We start from the raw sequence: 20,782 nt of genomic DNA on the forward strand, positions 1-20,782 counted from the left end.
TTTTACAGGTCTCTGATCCCACTGCTAGATGCTGACTCTGGCCTCCTAATCCTAGGTGGAAAGGTGAGTGAGAATCATAGACTCTTAAGGTTAAAAGGCACCTTAGAATTCATTTACTGCAAATCCTATGTAAAACATAAACAGCATGTCAAAGAGGTTTGACTTGAGTGAAAGGTTACATGTTGGAGACGATCATACTGGGCATTGGTTTTTCAATCAATCAACATTTAGTAAGCACCTACTATGTACCAGACACTGTGCTAAGCACTAGGGATACAAAAAGAGGCAAAAGACAGCCCTTGCCCTCAAGGAGCTCACAATCTAATGGAGACGTATATAAACAAATTTATGCAAAGCAAGAATATACAGGATAAAAAGGAATTAACAGAAAGAAGGCACAAGAATTAAGAGGGGTTGAAGAAGTCTTTCAGTAAGAGATTTTAAATTGAGACTTGAGGCTAGGAAGGTTAGTGGGTAGAGTGGAGGAGGGAGAACATTCCAGGCATGGGGGACAGCCAGAGAAAATTCCAGAGCCAAGGGATGGAGAGCCTTATTCATGGAACAGCTGGGAGGCCAGGGTCACTGGATGGAAGAGCACATGTCAAGGAGTAAAGTATGATAAGACTGGAAAGGGAGGAGGGGCCTAGGAATAGACTTCAAATGACAAATAGCGCATTTGGTATTTGTTCCTAGAGGCGATAAGAAGCCGCTGGAGTTTGTTGAGTAGCAGGGTGACATAGTCAGACATGAGCTTTAGGTTAAGTGGAGGATGGCCTGGAGTGGGCAGAGACTTGAGGCAGGCAGACACACCAGCAGGCAAGTTTGAGGATCCAAGTGTGAGGTGATGAGGTGATGGCAGGGTCAGAGAAGGGGGCTGTTCCAGTGATGTTGCAGAGGTAAATTGGTAGGCTTTGGCTTGGATATGAGCAGTGATAGTGAAGAATCCAGGTTGATTCCTAGGTTGTGAGCCTGAGGACTAGAGAGAATGATGGTGTCCTCTGCAGTAAAAGGAAAGAAAGGTAGAAGGGGAAGGAGGTTGAGAGGGAAAGATGGTGAGTGTTATTTTGGATATATTGGGTTTAAAATGACTACTAGACATCCAGTCCTGATATCTGAAAAGCAGTTGGAGATGTAAGACTGGAGGTCAGCAAAGAGTTTCCAGCAGGATTAGGAGGACTTGAGAATCATTAGTATAGAGACAGTAATTAAATCCATCCCAGATCAGATGTGTTGGCCTCTAATGTGTCTTCTTACTCTTACTGGGAATGAACACTTCCCTTTCATGCCTACACACAGCATAGGCTGCCCAAAGGGCTCTCCCTATTGCTTAGAATTCTGGGGGTTTTATTCTGACAATAAAACCCTTTGGAAGTCATTATGAGCTAGAATGAATGAGTGGGTAGCTGGGAAGGTGAAAGACTAAGAGGCCAAGGATTCAGGAGTCATGGGGCTATGTTGCAGGCTGAGAATCTGATATACTGCTATGAAGTGTCACTGCAGCAGGCCACACTGACCCAAGGTAAGTGCCCTTCCCACTCTGCCCCATATTTCCTTCCCTCTCCTGCTCCTGACTTTCAGTCCCTTCCTACTCTGATCTCCCTTCCCATAGCCCTATCCTTCCCATGACCCATGCCTGGGCATCTTCCAGTGAACCAGTGTGTCCTGGAGCCCAAGTGCCGAGGAATGGCCCTGGTACCTCGTCGAGCACTGGCCGTTCTGGCCTGTGAGGTGCTTCGAGTGCTGCAGCTCAGTGAAAGTGCTATCATTCCCATCAGCTATGTTGTGCCCCGAAAGGTAAGGAGGTCTAAGGCTGGATTATGCCCCTGGGAAGAGATGGGAATAGGGAAGATGTCATATTGGGAACTGGCGGGAAGAATTCCCTGGGGTCAGTGGGCAGAAACAGGCTGCAACATTAGTCTAAAATTTTAATGGCTGAATGCTCATTTGTCCTGCCAGTCTATAGAATTCCATGAAGACTTGTTTTCTGATGCTGTGGGCAGTGTGCCTGCCACCAGTGCCCAGGGTTGGTGGGCTGGAGACAACCAGCAGGTGAGCTCTTAGCCCACGGAGAGGAACTTTGGCTCTTTCAGACACAATCTTTCCCCCTCCTGCCTTGCACAGCTTGAGATCCTTTCCCTTTTCCATAATTCCCTTTCTAGGGAATTGGGGAAGCTCCTAAGTGGGCATTCCTGGGCATGAGTGCATGCTTGTTTAAAGGGACTGGGGAGGAGAACTTTTATTTTTATACAACTAAGCCCATCCTGATCCCATAGACAGTGCTTTTTTCTATGCCCCAGGCACTTGGTAAAGCCTTATGCTCTCCAACATCATGGAACTCTGATCTTGATACCCACCCCGCCCCGCTGCTGCCTCCTCTTCTTGGGCCCAGCCTATGATTTCATTATCTGGGACCCTTTACACAGGTCCAGAGGGTTAGTCTGAATCCTGCCCACCGGCCTCATGCTAGCTTCACTTCCTGCCTGGTGCCCACAGAGCTCTCTACTGCCACCCGGCTTCAGGAGGTGCCAACAAGTGACCCAGACCCAAGCGTAAGTACTACTAATTTTGCCTGAACAAACACCAGAACTTGGAGTGCAATGTTGAAAAAGACAGGACCTGGCACTTAACCAGCCCCAAACCCAAATAGTCAGGGGCCAAGGGACAACTGAGGAGGGGCAGGTTGTGTCCTGAATCCTGATAGGAGTGTCTGGGTAGGGCCTAAATCCTAGGCCAGGAGTGCAAGACTCCAGAGTCATTTCTGGTTTGCCTCTGTGTTCACTGACACTGTGCCTGGTCATGATTTGAACTGACATTGAGGGCTGATCCATTTTGAACAGGTAGTGAGACACCCCAGCTTTTCATCCACAGGGGTGAAGGAAGGAGTGTCTAAGAAGCTACAAGACCTCTGACTGTTTTCCTCTCTTCTGTAGGAGGGCAGCTTCTCCTCCCCACCCAGCTCTCTCACCTCACCCTCCACCCCCTCTAGTCTGGGCCGCTCACTCTCTAGCACTAGTGGCATTGGCACCAGCCCTTCTCAGAGATCACTGCAAAGCCTCCTGGGTAAGTAGGAACTGGGAAACATGGACAGCTCCCTGGGCCTCACACAGAGCAAGAAAGGAGTGTTAGGAGAATATCTGCAGACTGGCTAGAGCTGGGCCATACATCTGTGATGGGGCTGTCACCCCAGGAAAGCACATTGTAGATTGGCTCCCCGCTGTCCCCCCAACTATCCTTTAGGCATCCCTTCCTTGGCCATGGTATTCTTGTGGGATGTGGAAAGTCAGCTTGCCTGGACATGAGCTCTGGGCAAGCAGCCCATTGTAATGTCTTCCAAGGCGTTTTTAGATCTGTTTTCTCCTTTATTCCTCACAACATCTCTTTGAAGGGAGAGAGATACAACAGATAGTATTCCCTCACTTGACAGAAGAAGAAACCAAAACTCAGAAAGTGAACCATTTCTGTCCACAGTGACACAAGTTAGTAGCTCAGACTTCTGGGGTCTTATTCCATTGCTCTTTCCAGACCAGGCTCAGAGGTACCTTGAAGAAAAGATCCCAACCTGGGAGGCCTAGGGTAGGAGAGTTGTTCCAAGGGGATACATTTTATTTGTTGAAGTATTTCTTTTCCCAGAATTTATTTATTTATTTTTAGTTTACAGCATTCATTTTCACAAGATTTTGAGTTCTAAATTTTCTCCCCATCTCTCTTTTACCCCTCACCCCAATGAAATATTTCTTTTTTTTTTTGGTTATAACAATTTGTCTTTTTATTGGGCACCTCAACAAATCCTCCTTCTTCCCATGAAGATCCCTGGCCTTGATTTTTGCCATGATCGCAGAAGAGACACACTGCCAGCGGCTCGGAGAGGAAAGAGGGAAGGGGAGGGGCCGACCCTTAGAACTACTCCCAATGAAATATTTCTTAATGTGTTTCTTTATACCCCCTTGCTACCTTCCCAATTCTCCCCCTTTCCTTTAGGCCCTAGCTCCAAGTTCCGCCATGCCCAGGGTACTGTGCTCCATCGTGATACCCACATCACCAACCTCAAGGGACTCAACCTTACCACCCCTGGGGAGAGTGATGGCTTCTGTGCCAATCGCCTCCATGTTGCTGTGCCCCTGCTGAGCACAGGTGGACAGGTGGCTGTTCTGGAGGTGAGGACCCATCTGATATCAGTTTCCTTACTTAGCGTAGCTTCCCTTCAGCTCTCTCCAGCTGACCCACGCAGGGTCTTAGAGCCAGCTGCAGAGCAAATCCCTGGGGTGAGAACCAGTCCCAGGCAGGAGTAGGAAGTGGAAAGGGTTCTTCCGTGTCACATCCTATGCTCCATTCCCTGTCCCTCTTTCCACCACCCCATGTACATACATATATCTCCCACTACTCCCCGTCCCACAGATGCCTAGGGCCTCTCAAACTTGATCTCATCAAACATCCCAGTGATTCCCTGCTCTCTGCTGGATGGCAGCAAGAGATGAGGCATTACTCACAGACTCTGATTCTTGCAAATGTCTTGCTCAGCCAGGGTCACTGTCCATCCCAGAAAACGAAGATGCTTTTAATGCAGTTACAATGCACAAGGAGTTCTTAGCAGTTACAATAATTGGCAGGGGGCGGGGGGAAGGGATAGGTGAGGAGATATCTGTGAGTGGATCTTTTGGTGTCCCCTAGATATTCCACTTGACTGCTAGATCACTGCTCTACCTATTGTGCCTTTGGGGAGTAACAAGCAATTGTCTTTTGTGCCAACCTCCCTGAATATCACAGTTGGGAAAATGGAGAACCATATGTAGGGCATGGACAGTGGGTCATTGAGGCAGAGAACTTGAGCCATCCTTGTGGTAGGGAGGATCTGGACTCTAGGAGCCCATCCCAGCTCAGGCCCCCTCCCAGATTAGCTCTTAAGCAGGGCCTAAACATGCTTGCTTGCCTGTTGACACTTGAGGGTTCAGGGTTGGAAGGATTGCAGGTGCCTTTTTTTCTGCCTGGCACTTATGGGCCCTGGGACATGGGGCACCTCATATTCCAGCTGCGGAAACCTGGCCGTCTGCCTGATACTGCACTGCCCACGCTACAGAATGGGGTGCCTGTCACTGACCTCACCTGGGATCCATTTGACCTGTACCGCCTTGCTGTGGGTAAGGGAGGGTGGGGGCTCCCTGTTTCGAGCTTGTTGGGCAGACACTGCCCCTTGGGGCTGGTTCTCTCATTTCCCCTGATCGTCTCTAATTACCTCCCTAGCCACCCTGTGAGCTTAGCTTCTCTATCTCTCTCTGCACTGGCCTTGATATGCCACAGTTGAATCCCTGGACTCCTCCCTTGCTCCCCTGTGACCAGTTTAGATCAGGAAGCTTTTCTGTGGGTAATAGGACAGAATATGGAAGCTCAGGAGCTTCTGGGAAGGGGGACAGGGTTTCTGAGTGGATGTTGCAGAGGCTAAGCACCCTGGCTGGGTCACCTCCCCTCCTGTCCACAGCTGGGGAAGATGCCCGGATACGGCTGTGGCGGGTACCCCCTGAAGGACTGCAGGAAGTTCTGACTACACCTGAGGCCATACTAACAGGTGAGACAAAGAAGATGGAGAAAAGTTTGGGGTATAGAGGGAGGTGTGAAATGAGGAGGACAAAGGGCAGAAGGCAGGGTGCCTTAATCACCACATGATCCTGCTTCCCTAACTTCTCTCAGGCCATACAGAGAAGATCTACTCCCTGCGCTTCCACCCACTGGCATCTGATGTTTTGGCCTCATCTTCCTATGACTTGAGTGTGCGGATCTGGGACCTGCAGGCAGGGATGGAGAAGATAAGGCTTCAGGGTCATAGGGACCAGGTGGGAAGAGGTCAAAGGGTCAGACTCTTAAGAGAAGGGGAGATAATAAAGCTTGGGAAAATGAGACAAAAGGACCAGATGATCAGGGCCTACTATTCAGACTGGGATCCCTACATCATCCTTGGGTAGCTGAGTAAAAGCAAGGGACAGCACAGAAGTGCTAGGTAGGGTAGAGTTGGGGGCAGTCAGACTGTCAGGGTCTGGAATGTTGCTTTTGCATGTCCAGAGCAAGCCTGTACTTCATCCCTGTGCCTCTCTTCCAGATCTTCAGTATGGCGTGGAGCCCTGATGGACAGCTCTTGGCAACAGTGTGTAAAGATGGGAGGGTTCGGATCTTCGATCCCCGGCGTAGCCCAGAACCTATCCAGGTGAAGAGACAATAGGGGTTGGGGAGGAGAGAGGTCATAGGTCCCACCCATGTCCTGTCATGACCAACTCAAGCCAAATGGATCATAGCAGTCATACTGTACTTTTACAGGAGGGTCCGGGCCCTGAAGGAGGTCGAGGAGCTCGTGTGGTCTGGGTGTGTGATGGCCGGTGTCTGCTGGTGTCTGGTTTTGACAGGTGAAGGGTCCCATAATTTTCTAAAACCTGCAACTTCCCCCAAATCCTTCTTTTAAAAAACCATCTCCTTGTTACTAATCCAATACCTACTGAGGCTTTCAGCCCCCAAATCCTCCTAATCCTGGTCATATTCACTCAAGAAACACTGATTATGTACTACTGTGTGTTAGACACAATGGTTGGCATTGGGGAAATAATACAGATAAATAAATAAGACAAAGCCCATGGAGTTACAGTGTAATAAAAGAGATAAAGTATGTACCCACCTGCAGTATAAAACAAGTATTTGGTAGGTGCTATGGAACTGGCACAGATGAAGTGCTAAGAGAGGACAGAAGAATGTCTGGAAGGAGCTACCATGAGCTGGGCATTGAAGAACAGGCAGAGATGGGGGGCTGGCCAAGAAGAGCAAGAGCTTAGAGTCAGGTATACTCAGAAAATGGTGAGTAGTCAAAATTGACTGGAAAATACGGGACATAAAGAGGATTCATGGAAGATGAGGCTGGAAAAGTAAATGTCGAGTTCACGTTGTAGAAAGAAATGCCAAATGAAGGAATCTGAACTTTATTTTTTTGTTGTTGTTTTTTTGCTTTTTAGAGGGGCAGTTAGGGTTAAGTGACTTGCCCAAAGTCACATGGCTAATTGTGTTGTGTCTGAGGCTGGATTTGAACCCAGGTCCTCCTGACTCTAGGACTGGTGCTCTATTCATTGTGCCACCTAGCCGCCCCCTGAACTTTATTTTTTAGGCAACAGGGAACCACTGAAAGTTTCTGAGCAAAGGGTAGATTAGATGATCTGTAAGGTGCCTTCCAGTTCTCGCATTCTGTAATTGTAAAATCTTTTAAGAGTTTTGCATGAATATGCTAGTGTCATACTGAATGGCTTAGAAGGTGTAAGGAACACTAGTTTAAAAATTACTGTAAGAATTGAGAGCCTAGGACTGATTTGGGGGCAGTGGGAATTTTGAAATGGATGCATTCTAAAGGCACTGGAAAGGAGGAATTCTCAATTCTCCAGCCCAAGCATCCTACACCCATGCTCATCATTCTCCTTCACGCTGCCCCTCTGAACCCTACTTCTATTCTTCCAGTTCTGAGGCCCTTTTCATGGTTACCTTTGCAGTCGGAGTGAGCGCCAGCTTCTCCTGTATGGGGCAGGATCGTTGGCTGGGGGCCCTCTGGCTGTGCTGGGCCTTGATGTGGCACCTTCTACCCTACTGCCCAACTATGATCCAGACACTGGCCTTGTCCTCCTCACTGGCAAGGTCAGTCTGGGGTCTGGCATGTGTGCATGGGCTGGAGTCGGTATTGGGTGTGCTCTTTGGACTGAGAAAGATAGTTCACAGGAGGGTAGTAGGACTGGAATGGGGAGATGTGGGCTGGATGCCCTTGTGGGCCCTTGAGGTGGTTTAACCTAGGTCAAGTTTGGAAGAGATGGCTGCAACATTTTCTCAGTGCTTTCCTACTACCAGGGTGACACACGAGTATTTGTGTATGAACTACTCCCAGAGGTCCCCTTCTTCCTGGAATGCAACAGCTTCACCTCATCTGACCCCCATAAGGTAAAGGTCCTCTCTTTCCATTCTGCTCTGGGCATCCCCCAGTCCTTTTTCTCATCCCTAGGTGATGCAGCCACTTCTGGGCTATGCTCTGAGGCCCCTGTTTCCTAGAATGAAGTGGATCCACTCTACTCCATGACCCAACACTGCCCTAACAGTGGGCATTAACCTTGTCAGCTCCTACAAGGCATGTGGCCCCAGATCAAAGAACTGATAGCAAGAGGACCCTGCCCTCTAGTGGTCACTCAGGGAAGTGAGTTCTGACCTGGAAGAACCAGGGAGCAGGTGTTGATCTCTGCAGAAGAGGAAGCTGGCTGGTGAAGGCAGTTTGATGCTGTGGCTGATTAGCGGCTGCCTTCTTTCCAGAGCCTGCTGGAAAGAGGCCTGCTACTTCTGATGGGTAGGGAAGCACTGGATGGCCTGGCTTCCTCTGTCCTGAGCTCTAACACTGCCTTTCCACCCCACCCTCCCCACTCAGGGCTTTGCTTTCTTGCCCAAGACGGAATGTGACATACAACAGGTGGAGTTTGCCCGGGGCCTTCGCCTCCGCCAGACTTCCCTAGAGCCAGTTGCCTTCCGACTTCCAAGGGTCAGGGTGAGTTGGGGAGCCAAACCCAATCACAAAAAACTCTACCACCTCATCAGGAAAAGCCTACTTACCCCCACTACCACAAGTGCTCATCTCAGATGCCTTGGGACCATGGGGATTCCCTCAACTGCCACTCTCACCAGACTAGAGGGGAAAGAGTCTGGACCCCTCACGTTGCCCACAACAAACAAAGCCTCCTGTAGCTGTCTATGCCCTTGGCCATGCAGACAGTCTCCCAATGTCACTACTCCCTACAGAAAGAGTTCTTCCAGGATGATGTGTACCCAGAGACCGCTGTATGCTGGGAGCCTGCACTCAGTGCTGCTGCCTGGCTGGGAGGTGCCAATGGACAGCACCGCCGCCTCAACCTCCAGCCCCCAGGAATGACCCCAGGTGGGATGAGAAACCAAGAGCTGGAAGGTTTGGGGGCCAAGAAGGGGGGAAAGAGCCTCAAGAACTGTGGAGGAGGAGGGCAAAGGATGCATCTGACTTAGGGAGCCCTGGGGCAGAAGAAATGACCAAAAAGGCTCAGGATGAAATGAGTGGGCAGGAGTTAATGGTCCAAGAGCCTGCAGAAGGTGGGGCTTATTCCTTAGTTGTTCCTGTTGAGCATGGGAAAGGAGTCGGCCTCCTAGACATACACTAACATTGTTCTTAAAATCTTTTTGTGTTTCCATGCATGTGTTTTGACTCTCTGACTAGTCTATAAGATTGTGGAGATGTCTTTTGTTTACTTTCATGCTGTACAGTGTCCAAAACAGTGCTTCACACATATCAGAGCTTAAATGATTCTTACTGCTCCCGTCCCCCATACATGACTGTCCCTGCCATAGGGCAAGCTCATATAGCATGAGGAGAGTCATGGAGAGTCACCAGAACTTCTCCAGTGCCAGTTAGTGTCAAGAATGAAATGGGCAAAAAGAGACCACCTGGTCCCACCACGGCTATTTCCCATTCCAATGCAATAAAAGGTTTATTAAGTACCTACTTTATATAGAATGTTGTGCTGGCCATAGAAATATAAAGGTTAGATAAGAAATGGTCCTTTGCTCTAAGCTATAACACAGTTATTACATCCACAGTGAGTGAGGCCCCCCGAGAAGCTCCAGCACGGCGGACCTTGCCCTCATCTGTCTACCTTGAAGAGAAGTCAGATGAGCAGAAGAAAGAAGAGGTGGGACTGGTGGCACAGCTATGGGTCAACAGAATTGGGCATTGATGAGAAACAGAAGACCCCATCAGTGACTCCCATAGAAACAAAGTGTGAATCAAAGCCAATGGTTGGCAATTGTCCCTTCAAAACACCTCCCACCCAACTATCTAGACTAGGTTGAATGTTGATTCACACTGAAGTTTGAAGGAAAGGCAATAGATGGTATACCCTTCTCAGCTACCAGTTCCTTACTGCTTCTGGTCCTGCTCCAAACTATTTCTGACTTTTTAAACTTTGGTTTACAGAAATGGTCTCTGTTACCCACTGTCTAGTCTGGCTTCTCTGAGCCGGAGTAGGATTGGGGAGTCCCTGTTGGGGTTTTCCCCATACTTCCCTACCTCCTCTTATTTTTTCCTCAGCTGCTAAGTGCCATGGTGGCAAAGTTGGGTAACCGTGAGGACCCCCTCCCCCAAGACTCCTTTGAGGGAGTGGACGAAGATGAATGGGTAAGAAGTTGGGCAAGGGATGGGGGTGGAGGGGCCTCTATGACACAGGCACAGCTCACCTGGCTCTCAGTCCTAATGATTCCTGATTTGCCCTCTGTTCTTTTGCTTCTCATCCCTCCTCCACATTATTTCCTTTCCTCCCCCTGATTCCTTTACATCATCTTTTATCTCTCACACCTGGGTTGTTCTCTTTCCAGGACTAGTCCACTGATATCAGCCAAACCCACAGCTGCCTCTCTTCTGGAGCTACCTGGCCACTGACCCCTTGCCTGCTCTGAGCCCCATTCATGAGCTGGAAGACTTCTCTCCGAGCCTTGGTGCTGCTGCTGACCTGTGGAGTGGCTCCCTAGCTGGCGGGACCCCATCTCTTCATCCCAGGAACCTCCAGACTAATATCTTTGGGATCTGAGTTTTCTCAGCTAGCACTCCTCTCAAGCCTGCATATCTCAGGAGCATCCTGGCTCCAGCTTTCTCCGAGGTCTCAAAGCCCTCTGGGGTAGGCTGCAGTGGGAACACTCCAAGTGGGGTCTTAGTTGGCCCTGTCCTGTTTCTCTCTCCTGGGACAAGTTTTTCTTTTCTGCTACATATGGTGGTCAGAAGGTGAGGAAGGGACATTGGTTAGCACTTCCCTGGGCTTGCTCTCTGGCTGTGCCTATATACGTGGTACCATTTGCCCTGTAACTATATAGGTTACTGCATTGTTCTTGAGAGCTTTGCCTACTCCTTCCAAAAACAACAGTTCCTCCTCCAGCTACTCTCCTGTTCTCCATGCCTTGTGGGTTAAGCCTTACCTCCCACTTTTCTCTTTCCATATTGCCTTTTCTCCCTGTTGTCTTCCTCTGTTAATAGTTAGGATCCTCAAAGGGGCTGGATCCCCCTGTAGTCATCAGTCCTGCTAGACCTCCTATTTGCTTTCTCCCTCCAAACCTGACACAGTGAGAAAAGGGTAAAAACAGGGCCTAAAAGAGCTAAAAACAAGTGAGCCGCACTAGTGAGGGGCTTACGAATTTATCAATGCCTCAGCCATTAAATTTTTCTAAGCAAGACCCCCCACCTGCCTCCTGTGCTGATTATACCTGCTGCTCTGGGCAAAACTTTGCTCCCTCTACTACAGGCTTCACCTTCTCAAGATTAGCCTTGCTTATGGATAGAGTTGATGATTTAAGGGGTCCTAAAACAGGGCATGGGCCTTTCTAATCCATCGGGAAGGGGAACAAAGCATACAAAGAAAAAGAGCAGAGCCAGCAGAAGCCAAAAAGACAGAGGAATACATTTTTCAAGTTTATAAATTTTAAGAAAGAACCTTTGGAAGTAAGTTTTATGTACTGATAAAAAAAATCTGTTGCATACTGGCAGTTGGGAAACACTGATGACGCTATAAGTGACACAAGATATACAGAAACCTTTGCTCACATAAGACCTCTTTCAACCAAATATTTATGAAACACCTATTACTTATGAAGTCATGAGCAACACTCTCTGGGAGATGCTTTTTTCCTCTGAAAACAAGAGAAAAAAACAACAATGGGGCCAGCCAGCAGCTCCTTGGCACATGGAAAATATGGGTAATGCTGGGAACCTGTTATTCGCAGAATCAAAACATTGCAGATATGAAACCACAGAGGTACTTAGTACAGCTAGTATCTAAACAAAACCCTACTCTGTAAAACAAGTGTTCCCCTAGCCTTTGCTTCAAGACCTCTGATGAGAAATGGTAGTGCATATTACTTTCCAGGATAGCCCAGGCAACTTCTGGACAGCTCTGATTCTTACGGAATTTTCCTTACTTCAAGCTGAAACATATATGTCTGCCCTTTTTTGGCCATGCAGAACAAGTCTGATCAGTTTGCTAGGTGACAGCCCTCTAAATTCTGAAAGACAGCTATCATGTTCTTCCTTCATACCCTCTCCATCTTCTCAGAATCTTCAGTATTTCCAGCCAACTTCAGGATGCCTTCCCTCTGATCAACACTCGAATATGCGAGTCCCATCAAGTCGGAAGTTCCCTTCAACGATGTGGTTTAAACCCATTCATGCCTGCCCATCCCCTTTGATTTAACCCCGTTCTCTGATAAGTTTTCCAACAGGAGTTCACTTAACCTGCCTGACAGTTTCCTCAATTTCTCCTTATAACACAAAGGTCCCAGCAGAGCACTCTGGCTGCCCTTCTGTCATCCCTTGTCACCAGGTGACTATCACACGACTTATTTTACTTCTGTTCTTCAGAGTGCCTCCTGACAGTTCTGTGCTGTAGCCTGTTAACACCAGCTACATGCCCCTCCCCCTCTGGGATAGTCACTTTTAATTCTTCAGAGATCATTGTCTTCTGTGTCTTGTTGCCACAGATGAACACTGGCAGAATGGCACTAAAAAGTAGGGCCTTTGTTAATGTCCTGCCTGAAATCTGGTGTCCAGAAGTGAACACCATATGCTAGAGGTGGCCAGATCAGGGTAACAGGATAATAATCACCTTCCTTGTCCTAGATGCCATACCTCTCAATGAAGCCTAAAAGCACATTTTTTTGAGCTTACAATCCACCAAAATTCCAAAAGATTTCTTTTTTAAGCAATCAGGGTTAAGTAACTTGCTCAAGGTTACATGACCAGTCATTTCTGGGTGTGGGGCTGAGTGTCTGAGCCCGGGATTCGATCTCTAGGTCATCCCAACACTGGAGCCGGTGCTCTTACTTGCTGAGCCACCTGGCTGCCCCCCAAAAGATTTTTCTGATGAACTATTTTCTATTCATACCTTCCCCGTTTTTGTACTTGTGAAGATTTTTTTAAATTTACATGTATAGTTTTTCTATTAAGATAATATTTATCGAGGGACGGCCAAGTAGCATAGTGAGTAAGAGCACTGGCTTCAGTGTCCGGATGACCTAGAGTTCGAATCCCGGGCTCAGACACTTAGCACCCACCCAGAAACACCTGGCCGTGTAACCTTGAGCAAGTTACTTAACCCCGATTGCTTTAAAAAAAAAAAAAAAGATAATATTTATCGGGGTGGCTATGTGGCACAATGAATAGAGCACTGGTCCTGGAGTCAGGAGGACCTGAGTTCAAATCTGGCCTCAGACACTTAACACTTACTAGCTGTGTGATCTTGGGCAAGTCACTTAACTGCAATTGCCCTCCAAAAAGCAAAAAAAGGATAATATTTATCCCTATTAAGTTTCATCTTAATAGATTCAACCCAATGTTCTAGCCTATCAAGTTTTGATAGGCTTTGGGGGAAAGAATCTGTTAGCCACCTCTCTGATCTTTATGTTATCCTCAAATTTGATAAGCATTGCCATGTATGCCCTTATTCAAATCATTATTAAAAAGTTAAAGACATAAAGTCAAGTATAGATTCCTAAGGCACTAGAGACCTTCCAAGATGTCATCAACCTTCTAATAACTACTTTTTGGGTTCAGCCATTTAAACAGTTCAGAAGACAACTAACTGTACTCTTGTCTAGTCCACAGCTCTCCATATTGTTCACAAGACCAGCAGGAGAGAATTTTTCAAATATTTTACGAAATGTAAATAAATTATCTGTAGCATTCTTCAGATCTGCTGATCTAAAAAACCCTTTCAAAATAGGAAATTGGATTATGCTGAAAATACCTTTTTTATTTAATTTTTAAAACCTCATTTTCTTTTTTTCCCATTTGAAAATGAAGAGAAAATCAAAACCCTTTTAAACATATACAGAGTGAAGTGAGACAAGTTCCTGCATTGGTTGCATCCAAAAACGTACAGTCTTGATATACACCTGAGCCCATCACATCTGTCAGAAGGTCAGGTGCATGCTTCATCATCAGTCCTCTAGTATTGTGGCTTGTCATTGCATTGATCAAACTTCTTCAGTCTTTCAAAGTGAAACACTTGTTCTTAATGAAACCTTAGGCAAATGACCTCACCCCTCTGGGCCTTGGTTTCTTGATCAGGTTTGGGTTGGGTTAGTAGGCCCTCAAAGTGACTAGCTTAAATCTATAATCCCATGATCCTAAACCTTGTTGGCTCTTTGTGATCACTGCTCCCTTTTCTAGCTGTTTATCATTAAAATCATTCTAGAATTTTGCCAGTAAAATCAAGTTCACTGGGCTACAGTTTGTAGATGCCATTTTCCTTTTTTGAAAATTAGGGTATTTGCTCCTTTCCAATCCTGTGGAATATCTTTCCATTGTTCAAAAGATCATTGACAGTCAGCAGTCATATGTGCTAGTCCTTCAATCCCCCTGAGATGCAGTTCATCTGGACCTGGTGACAAAAACTTATCAAAGGCAACTAGATGCTCTCTTAGGCAGTGCACACACAGTGACAAAGTGGACATAGCCCTAGTATATAAACTACATATACTACATATCCTTGTAGTCAGGATGACCTGAGTTCAAATCCAGTTTCAGTCACTGGCTGTGTGACTGAACAAGTCACAACCTCTCTCCATTGTGAGGATGAAATGCTATTTGTAAAGGGCTTTGCAAATCTTAAACCAGCTAGTTCCCTGTGTATCTTGTGTCTCAGTTTCAGTCCAAGATTATTCTCCTTTGTAGAAAAAAAAAGAGCAAGATTGAGCAGCCCTGACTTTTTCCCATAGTCTTGAATCATTAAGTTGGCCCTAAAGTAATCCTAATTATTCTTTCATAGTCTTCCTTTCTCCAGTACAGCTTTAACAAGCCCCTTCTGTTGTCCTAAGGCTTCCTGGCCTCAGTTACATCAATTCTTCTTCAACAGTCAGTTCCTCCTCATGGGTAAGAATCAAGAGAACAGCTTCCCCTGCTTCCTCCAGTTTAAAAGGATAAAAGAAGTCAAACCATAAAATTATTAGCTCCTCTGCTTTTAGTAGAGAAAAAGCTAATCATTATTATATTATGTCTTCACGTGAAGCTCATGATCTTTCCTGAACTTCTTTCCACTCAAGTAGCTTTTAGTATAGTCCAATGGAAATATTATTTCTTAGGATCATAGATTTAGAGGTATAAAGTACCACAGAGTCTAATCACTTAATCTTACAGATGAGGAAACTAAGGCTCAGAGAGATGCAATGAATCAACATGGCACCAGTAGTTAAAAAGCAAATACAGATGGGATTTAGGTCCTCTGATTCCAAAGCCACTGCATCACACCGACTCTGTGGATCTTCCCCAAACTTTATTCACAAGTGTCTGGTTCCCACATTTCTTCAGAGATATATCTTCTTCATCTATAGCACTACATTACTGCCCCCCCCATCCCCTTTTACCCACCTCATTACTTCTGAATAAGGAATAACTTCCCAAAGATTCCTGTCTCGTATCCCAATCCACTAAGTCTCAGTGATCCCTAAGGTCAAATTTGCTTGGCATTAGGAATTCCTAATTTGCCACACCTCTTAAACATACTTTCTAAGTCTATGCATAAACATCTGAGGTCATGGGCTTCTTGGAATTTTGCCTCTTGTGAACTCCTGGGGGGGACTGACACTATTTGTCTTCATACATTGCAACTATACTGTTTAGTAAATATATAGACAAGTTTCTTGCTCCATTTTTCCCGCCCAGTTTAAGGTCCTTTTGATTGGCTTTGTAAGACTTTTTTTTTTTTTTTACCAGCCCTTGGGAGGGGCATTCTATTCTCTGGCAAGAGCCCATTATTCCTAAATTTTAAACACTTTCACAAATCTAAATCTTCTTTTTAGATACCATCTTAATTCAAACCTACCTTTATCTTTTGAAGCTCTTATCTTTGATCAGCAACAATAATCTCATACCTGGCACATAGCAGGCATTTGATAAATGCTTACTGCTTGATCAGAACACCTGTGCCCCTAAAGTTTTCAGTTTCTTGCCTGAGACCTCATGATCCTGGTAATACTTTTTATACGAAACACTTTGGCCCACATGAATCAAGTGGAAAGTAGTCACCAGGATGGTGAAAGGCTTTGGGTCCATATCCTGGAGAGACTTTGGGGGCACAGAACAGCTGTCTTCAAAGTATCTAAAGGGCTGTCATATGGAGGAAGCATTAGATTTGTTCTGTTGGCCCTAGAGGGCAGAACCAAGAGCAATGGGCAGAGTTACAAAGAGGCAAATTTGAGGTTTGAGGTCAGGGAAAAAAATGAACTAACAGTCATCTCAAAGTGGGATGAGATGCTTGGGGGGTGGGGTTCCCCCTTAAGAGAAGAAAAGGGTCATTTCAAACATTGTGTCTGACCACTTGTAGGTTTTGTTAAGGGGGGGATCCCTAGATAGCTAATGAGGTCCTTTCCAACTCAAATTATGAGTGTCTGACACAAGGTGAATATATCCCAGTATAATGGCAAACTTCTCTGGCATAATATAAGGGCTGCAAACACCACTATGTACCTCTACTCCCTCTGACCTTCACTTCTACATGTCCAAGTAAGAGGAAGCCTCCATCACTATTCATTAAGTCTGCATGCTGGGCTTGTGATCCATTTTATACAATCAGATCTACAGCTGAAAGGGACCTCAACAAACATCTAGTTCTATCTCATTTTACAAAGGAGGTAATTGGAGGCCCAAGAAGGTAAATGCCTTGCCCAAGGTCACTCTAGTATTTAAGGAAAGATTTAAATTTTGATTCTATGATTATGGAATCAGTACTTTTTTCTCTATACCAAGCAGCTTGTCTGTTCTCTCTCTGTCCAGCTGATCTGTAGTCCACAATTGTTTTTATGTTGGATAGGATGATGCTGAAATTTATTTGGAAAAACCAGGATTCAAATCCTATACCTGACACTAATTGTGTGACCCCCTAACTTCTCTAAACCTGTTTCCTTTTAAGAGGGACCTCCTCAGCGTCTGACTTGACAAGGTTGTGTGGCTCAAGTGACACAATGCATGGAAAGCAAACCTTAAAGCACTACATGCTGGCAGCTAGGTGGCGCAGTGGATAAAGTCCTGAGCCTGGGATCCAGATACCCAAGTTCAAGTGACTTGACTTCAATTTGCCTCAGTTTCATCTGTAAATGGAGATAATAAAAGCATTTACCTCACAGGGTTGTTGTAAGGATCAAATGAGATGATGATTGTAAAGTGCCTGGCACATAGTAAGTGGCTATATAAATGTTAACTTATTAGCATTTGGGACCTATGGCTCCTGAATTTCCTCTATCTTATTAATGTTACCTGTTTTAATGTTATTTTTACATTAATATCTTAATAGATATTAGTATGTTCTATCTTACAAATATACAATGCTACTCTTTCCTCCCTCATAGCCCCTCCCCCTTTTACCTATCCTATTCGTTTGGACCAAGAGCCATCTTCCCAGAACCTTCTTCCAGATCCCACCCCACCAAGCCTCAGTGATAGCAGTCCAATATTCAATCTCCCATTGTATGGCTGAGGGGACAGTAAAGCTTGGGGCAGGAAAGAAAAGTCCTTGGGTACCCTGGCATGCCCCCTACTGATGGCAGGTGGAAGGGGGCTTCAGAAGAGCCTCAGCCTTCTTGGGAAGAGAATTCCTGGCAAAACAGTGGTTCCTGAGAGCAGATTTCATTATATCATTCATTTCTGAATTACGCCTTAAAATATGGTTGGTCTTTAACCTTTCTGTGTGTGTCAAGGACCTCTTTGGAGGTCGACTGACACCTATGGACCCCTTCTCTAAATGTTTTTAAATGTACAAAATAAAATGCATAGGATTACAAAGGTAACCTGCTAGATAGTGCATTGGATCTTAAGTCATAAGACCCGAGTTGAGATGTAACATTTACTAGCTCTGCCACCTTGGCCAAGCTATCTAACCTCTCTGCCTCAGTTTCCTCATCTGCAAAATGGTGTTAATAATAACCCTCTTCCCTCCAGGGTTACTGTGAGGATATTTTAAGTGTTTTTGCAAGCCCTAAGTTATCGCTACATGAATGACAGCTACCATTGTTACTAAGCTGAAATAGTTACCACGATATTTAAGAAAAGTGCACAGACCCCCTCTTGTCGTAAAGGACTAACGGCTCCTGAAGAGGGCCGGAAATCGTCGAGCTTCCCCTCCCCTCCCGCCCCCGGCGCCAACTGACTTCGGCCATAGGAGCTCTCCTGACAGGAGCACAAGCATCTCGCCAGGTCACCGCCGGTCCAAGGTCGACGAGGCCAAGCCCCAAGGTCACCACCGCTCTCCCCGAGACATGCGGCTGGCTGAGAGCAGCATCTCCCGCCTACCGGAAGCCCCGCCCTCCCTCCCCATACGTCACTTCCGGCAACCCCGCGACCCCAGCGCTCTGCAGGCATGCGCGTCAGCTCACGAGGGAAGGAGACCGGGCGCTGGAGCCTCCTCCTCGACCTCTGACCCGCCACCCTTCAGCCGGGGCCGTAGCCGCGGCGGCCGCTGCAGCCCCGAAGGCCGCGTCCTGCCACCATGGTGAGCTCGAGGCCCGGCAGGGAGTGGGAGGCGAGGGGCCCCGGACCTTCCCTTACGGGGGGGTGAGGGGAAGGCCCAAGATGGAGACTTGAGAGACAGGTTCGAGTCCTGGCTCTGCAGTAGAGTTAGTCGTGAGAGCCTGGACACGTCTCCCCTACCCTGACACACAGCTCCGGGCCTCAGTTTCCTCATCTGACAACTACGAGGGTTGGACCAGATGACTGATACCGCCCCCTTCGCTCCCTCTGCCCGGCTCGCTCCCGTTCAAGAGGCCGGGAGGGAAGCTCTCGGGAGCCTTCTCCCCCGCAGCCCCAGCTCGGAGGGCTTCCCCAGAACCCTCCCAGCCTCTCCCCAGCTTTTGGAGGGGCGGCTCTGGCCCCAGGCAGGCCCAGGGTTTTAGGAAATAGTGGGGGTGGAAATAACAAAAATAGCTCATTAGAAAAATAACTCCTCCTGGCCCTTTGAAATAGGGGCAGTGCAAGTATGATTATCTCCAAGGGGAAACAGAGGAGAAAGGACTTGTCCAAGTTCACATAGCTAGAGTCCAGCCCGGGTCTCCCTGACCCCCAAGTTCAGGGCTATTTCTCAACTCCAGTGGCCTTGCTCGGGGGTGGGAACCTATCTCTGTGTCCACCAATGCAAAAAGCCTGATACGGTGTAAATAAAGACTCTGGTCTCACTTCTGCCCCCGACTTTCTCCGTCACTTTAAGCAAGTCGTTTCTCCTCTCTAGGCCTCTGTTTTGCCATCTGTGAAATGAGAAGTCACAGGATATAGATTTGCAGCTAGAAGGGACCACAGAGGCCATCTGGTCTGATCCCTTCTTTTTTACAGATGAGGAAATTAAGGGCCAGAGAAATTAAGCTTTAAGTAATTAGGTTAGGCTTTGAAGAGGTCATCTTTCCTGTCTCCAAGTCCAGCATTCTAGCCACTATACCACGCTGCCTCTCTAGGGGTAGGAGGAAATACTCTTGAATCCCCCTCCAACATTCTTTCTTGATTGTCGAGTATAGTGGAGACTGGAACTAAGCAAGGTAGATAGCTTCTGAACACTGGGAGAGCTGTTGAAAGAGAATAAACAGGGACCTCCTGTGCATTTCCTATCGAATGGCACTGCTGATTCATCATTAGGGCTAGGACTTGATATTGTAGAAGTTGCCTAAAAGTATAAACTGCCCTTGAATAGGGGAGAGGACAGGCCCCTTTGTAGGTCTTACTTCTAAGAGATACTGTGTCACTTTACTTCCAGCCTCTTCCTTTTGTCACTGTCAGGCTCATTCCTGTCATGGGTCCCTACCTCCAACCTACTTTCAGAGTTAGAGGCTGTTTCAAAGACCACCCCACCCCACCCCCAGGCTATTTTACTTTATTGGTTTCCTGGTCTGTGGTACCAGGGTTGAATTCTGTAGTGAGTGGAAAAGTGAATGGAAGGTTATGTTTCTTACTGATCAGAAGCCAGATGTACAGCTTATGGTCTAGGTTCTAGGTGTTGCCACCTGTTATCCCTGGGTGTATGTACTCAGTCTCATCTGAAGTTTGAGGCTTCATTGGTACCATATTTTATGTGCTCATTTCCCAGATCGGATCTAGCCAAACTAGGCTAGGCTTTCTCATCTAAGCTTGATTTTTCTCTTTCTCTGTGAATCTGTGCTTCATTATATATGATTAGAATTCAGTGGCCATTGTCAGTCAATGAAAACCTTTACATGTAGGGATTCTTAGAAGCAGGTTTATTGTCAGTTTCTGTCATACTGTAGCAGTTCTGCAGGATAGTATGTATGGGTGCGCTTGCATAGTTTCTGTGCTTCAGAGTGGAGTAAGTCACAGTTTCGTCTACCTCGTCTGTGAGCTATTAAACACTGGGACAGGATTACCACCAATAAAGTCCTGGAATATAAACAGGCTCCTCACACTAGAGTGATGCTCATCAAAGTATGGCCTGAATCAAATGATGTAGTGAATGGGAGCATACTTTGGAAAGTATTAAGTGTTTTACAAATGTAAGGTGACTTAATCATTCAAATTTCCGTAGGACCCACTTTGTGATTAATAGTGGTAGTGGTAATATGTATGGCCTATGCTGAAAGTCGACCCTAGTCAGTGACCCTGAATGGTTCTCAGAGGCTAGGCAAGTGATATTCAAGAGCTGGCAGATCCTACCAAGCCAGAACAGCTTTGAGTATGGCCCAGTGACAGACTGTGTCTCATCCAAGGACTAGCCTAGCTAAGTGCAGAAATTTA

The 20,782-nt window shown here is 46.7% G+C and overlaps 2 protein-coding genes across 3 annotated transcripts in view; one reads left to right on the top strand and one right to left on the bottom strand.

Annotated features, from left to right (window-relative positions):
• DNAJA3 (DnaJ heat shock protein family (Hsp40) member A3) overlaps window positions 1–4,355 on the bottom strand; it is a 161,799-nt gene extending 157,444 nt beyond the window's left edge. Inside the window, exon 1 of the mRNA XM_069106515.1 lies at window positions 4,352–4,355. The gene's annotated coding sequence lies outside the window, so the exon portion shown is untranslated. The remainder of the gene's footprint in view (window positions 1–4,351) is intronic.
• The window catches only part of CORO7 (coronin 7), a 126,878-nt gene that overhangs the window by 100,230 nt on the left and 5,866 nt on the right, over window positions 1–20,782 (top strand). Inside the window, exons 10-28 of one of the 2 annotated variants that reach the window (XM_069106439.1) lie at window positions 9–63; window positions 1,462–1,519; window positions 1,649–1,794; window positions 1,957–2,049; window positions 2,424–2,549; window positions 2,931–3,060; window positions 3,979–4,154; window positions 5,027–5,135; window positions 5,474–5,560; window positions 5,683–5,825; window positions 6,089–6,193; window positions 6,304–6,389; window positions 7,512–7,653; window positions 7,861–7,950; window positions 8,426–8,542; window positions 8,794–8,929; window positions 9,619–9,710; window positions 10,109–10,195; window positions 10,393–11,246. In XM_069106439.1, the coding sequence (XP_068962540.1) occupies window positions 9–63; window positions 1,462–1,519; window positions 1,649–1,794; window positions 1,957–2,049; window positions 2,424–2,549; window positions 2,931–3,060; window positions 3,979–4,154; window positions 5,027–5,135; window positions 5,474–5,560; window positions 5,683–5,825; window positions 6,089–6,193; window positions 6,304–6,389; window positions 7,512–7,653; window positions 7,861–7,950; window positions 8,426–8,542; window positions 8,794–8,929; window positions 9,619–9,710; window positions 10,109–10,195; window positions 10,393–10,398 (1,984 nt within the window). In that variant the 3' untranslated portion in view covers window positions 10,399–11,246. Of the gene's footprint in view, window positions 1–8; window positions 64–1,461; window positions 1,520–1,648; window positions 1,795–1,956; window positions 2,050–2,423; window positions 2,550–2,930; window positions 3,061–3,978; window positions 4,155–5,026; window positions 5,136–5,473; window positions 5,561–5,682; window positions 5,826–6,088; window positions 6,194–6,303; window positions 6,390–7,511; window positions 7,654–7,860; window positions 7,951–8,425; window positions 8,543–8,793; window positions 8,930–9,618; window positions 9,711–10,108; window positions 10,196–10,392; window positions 11,247–20,782 lie in introns of those variants that run through there. The other variant, XM_069106448.1, reaches the window with a different exon arrangement.

The sequence above is a fragment of the Petaurus breviceps genome, unplaced genomic scaffold (genome assembly GCF_028583685.1).
Source record: "Petaurus breviceps papuanus isolate PSGF00001 unplaced genomic scaffold, PetGlider_PUasm1.0 138, whole genome shotgun sequence".
In the NCBI taxonomy this organism is placed as follows: domain Eukaryota; kingdom Metazoa; phylum Chordata; class Mammalia; order Diprotodontia; family Petauridae; genus Petaurus; species Petaurus breviceps.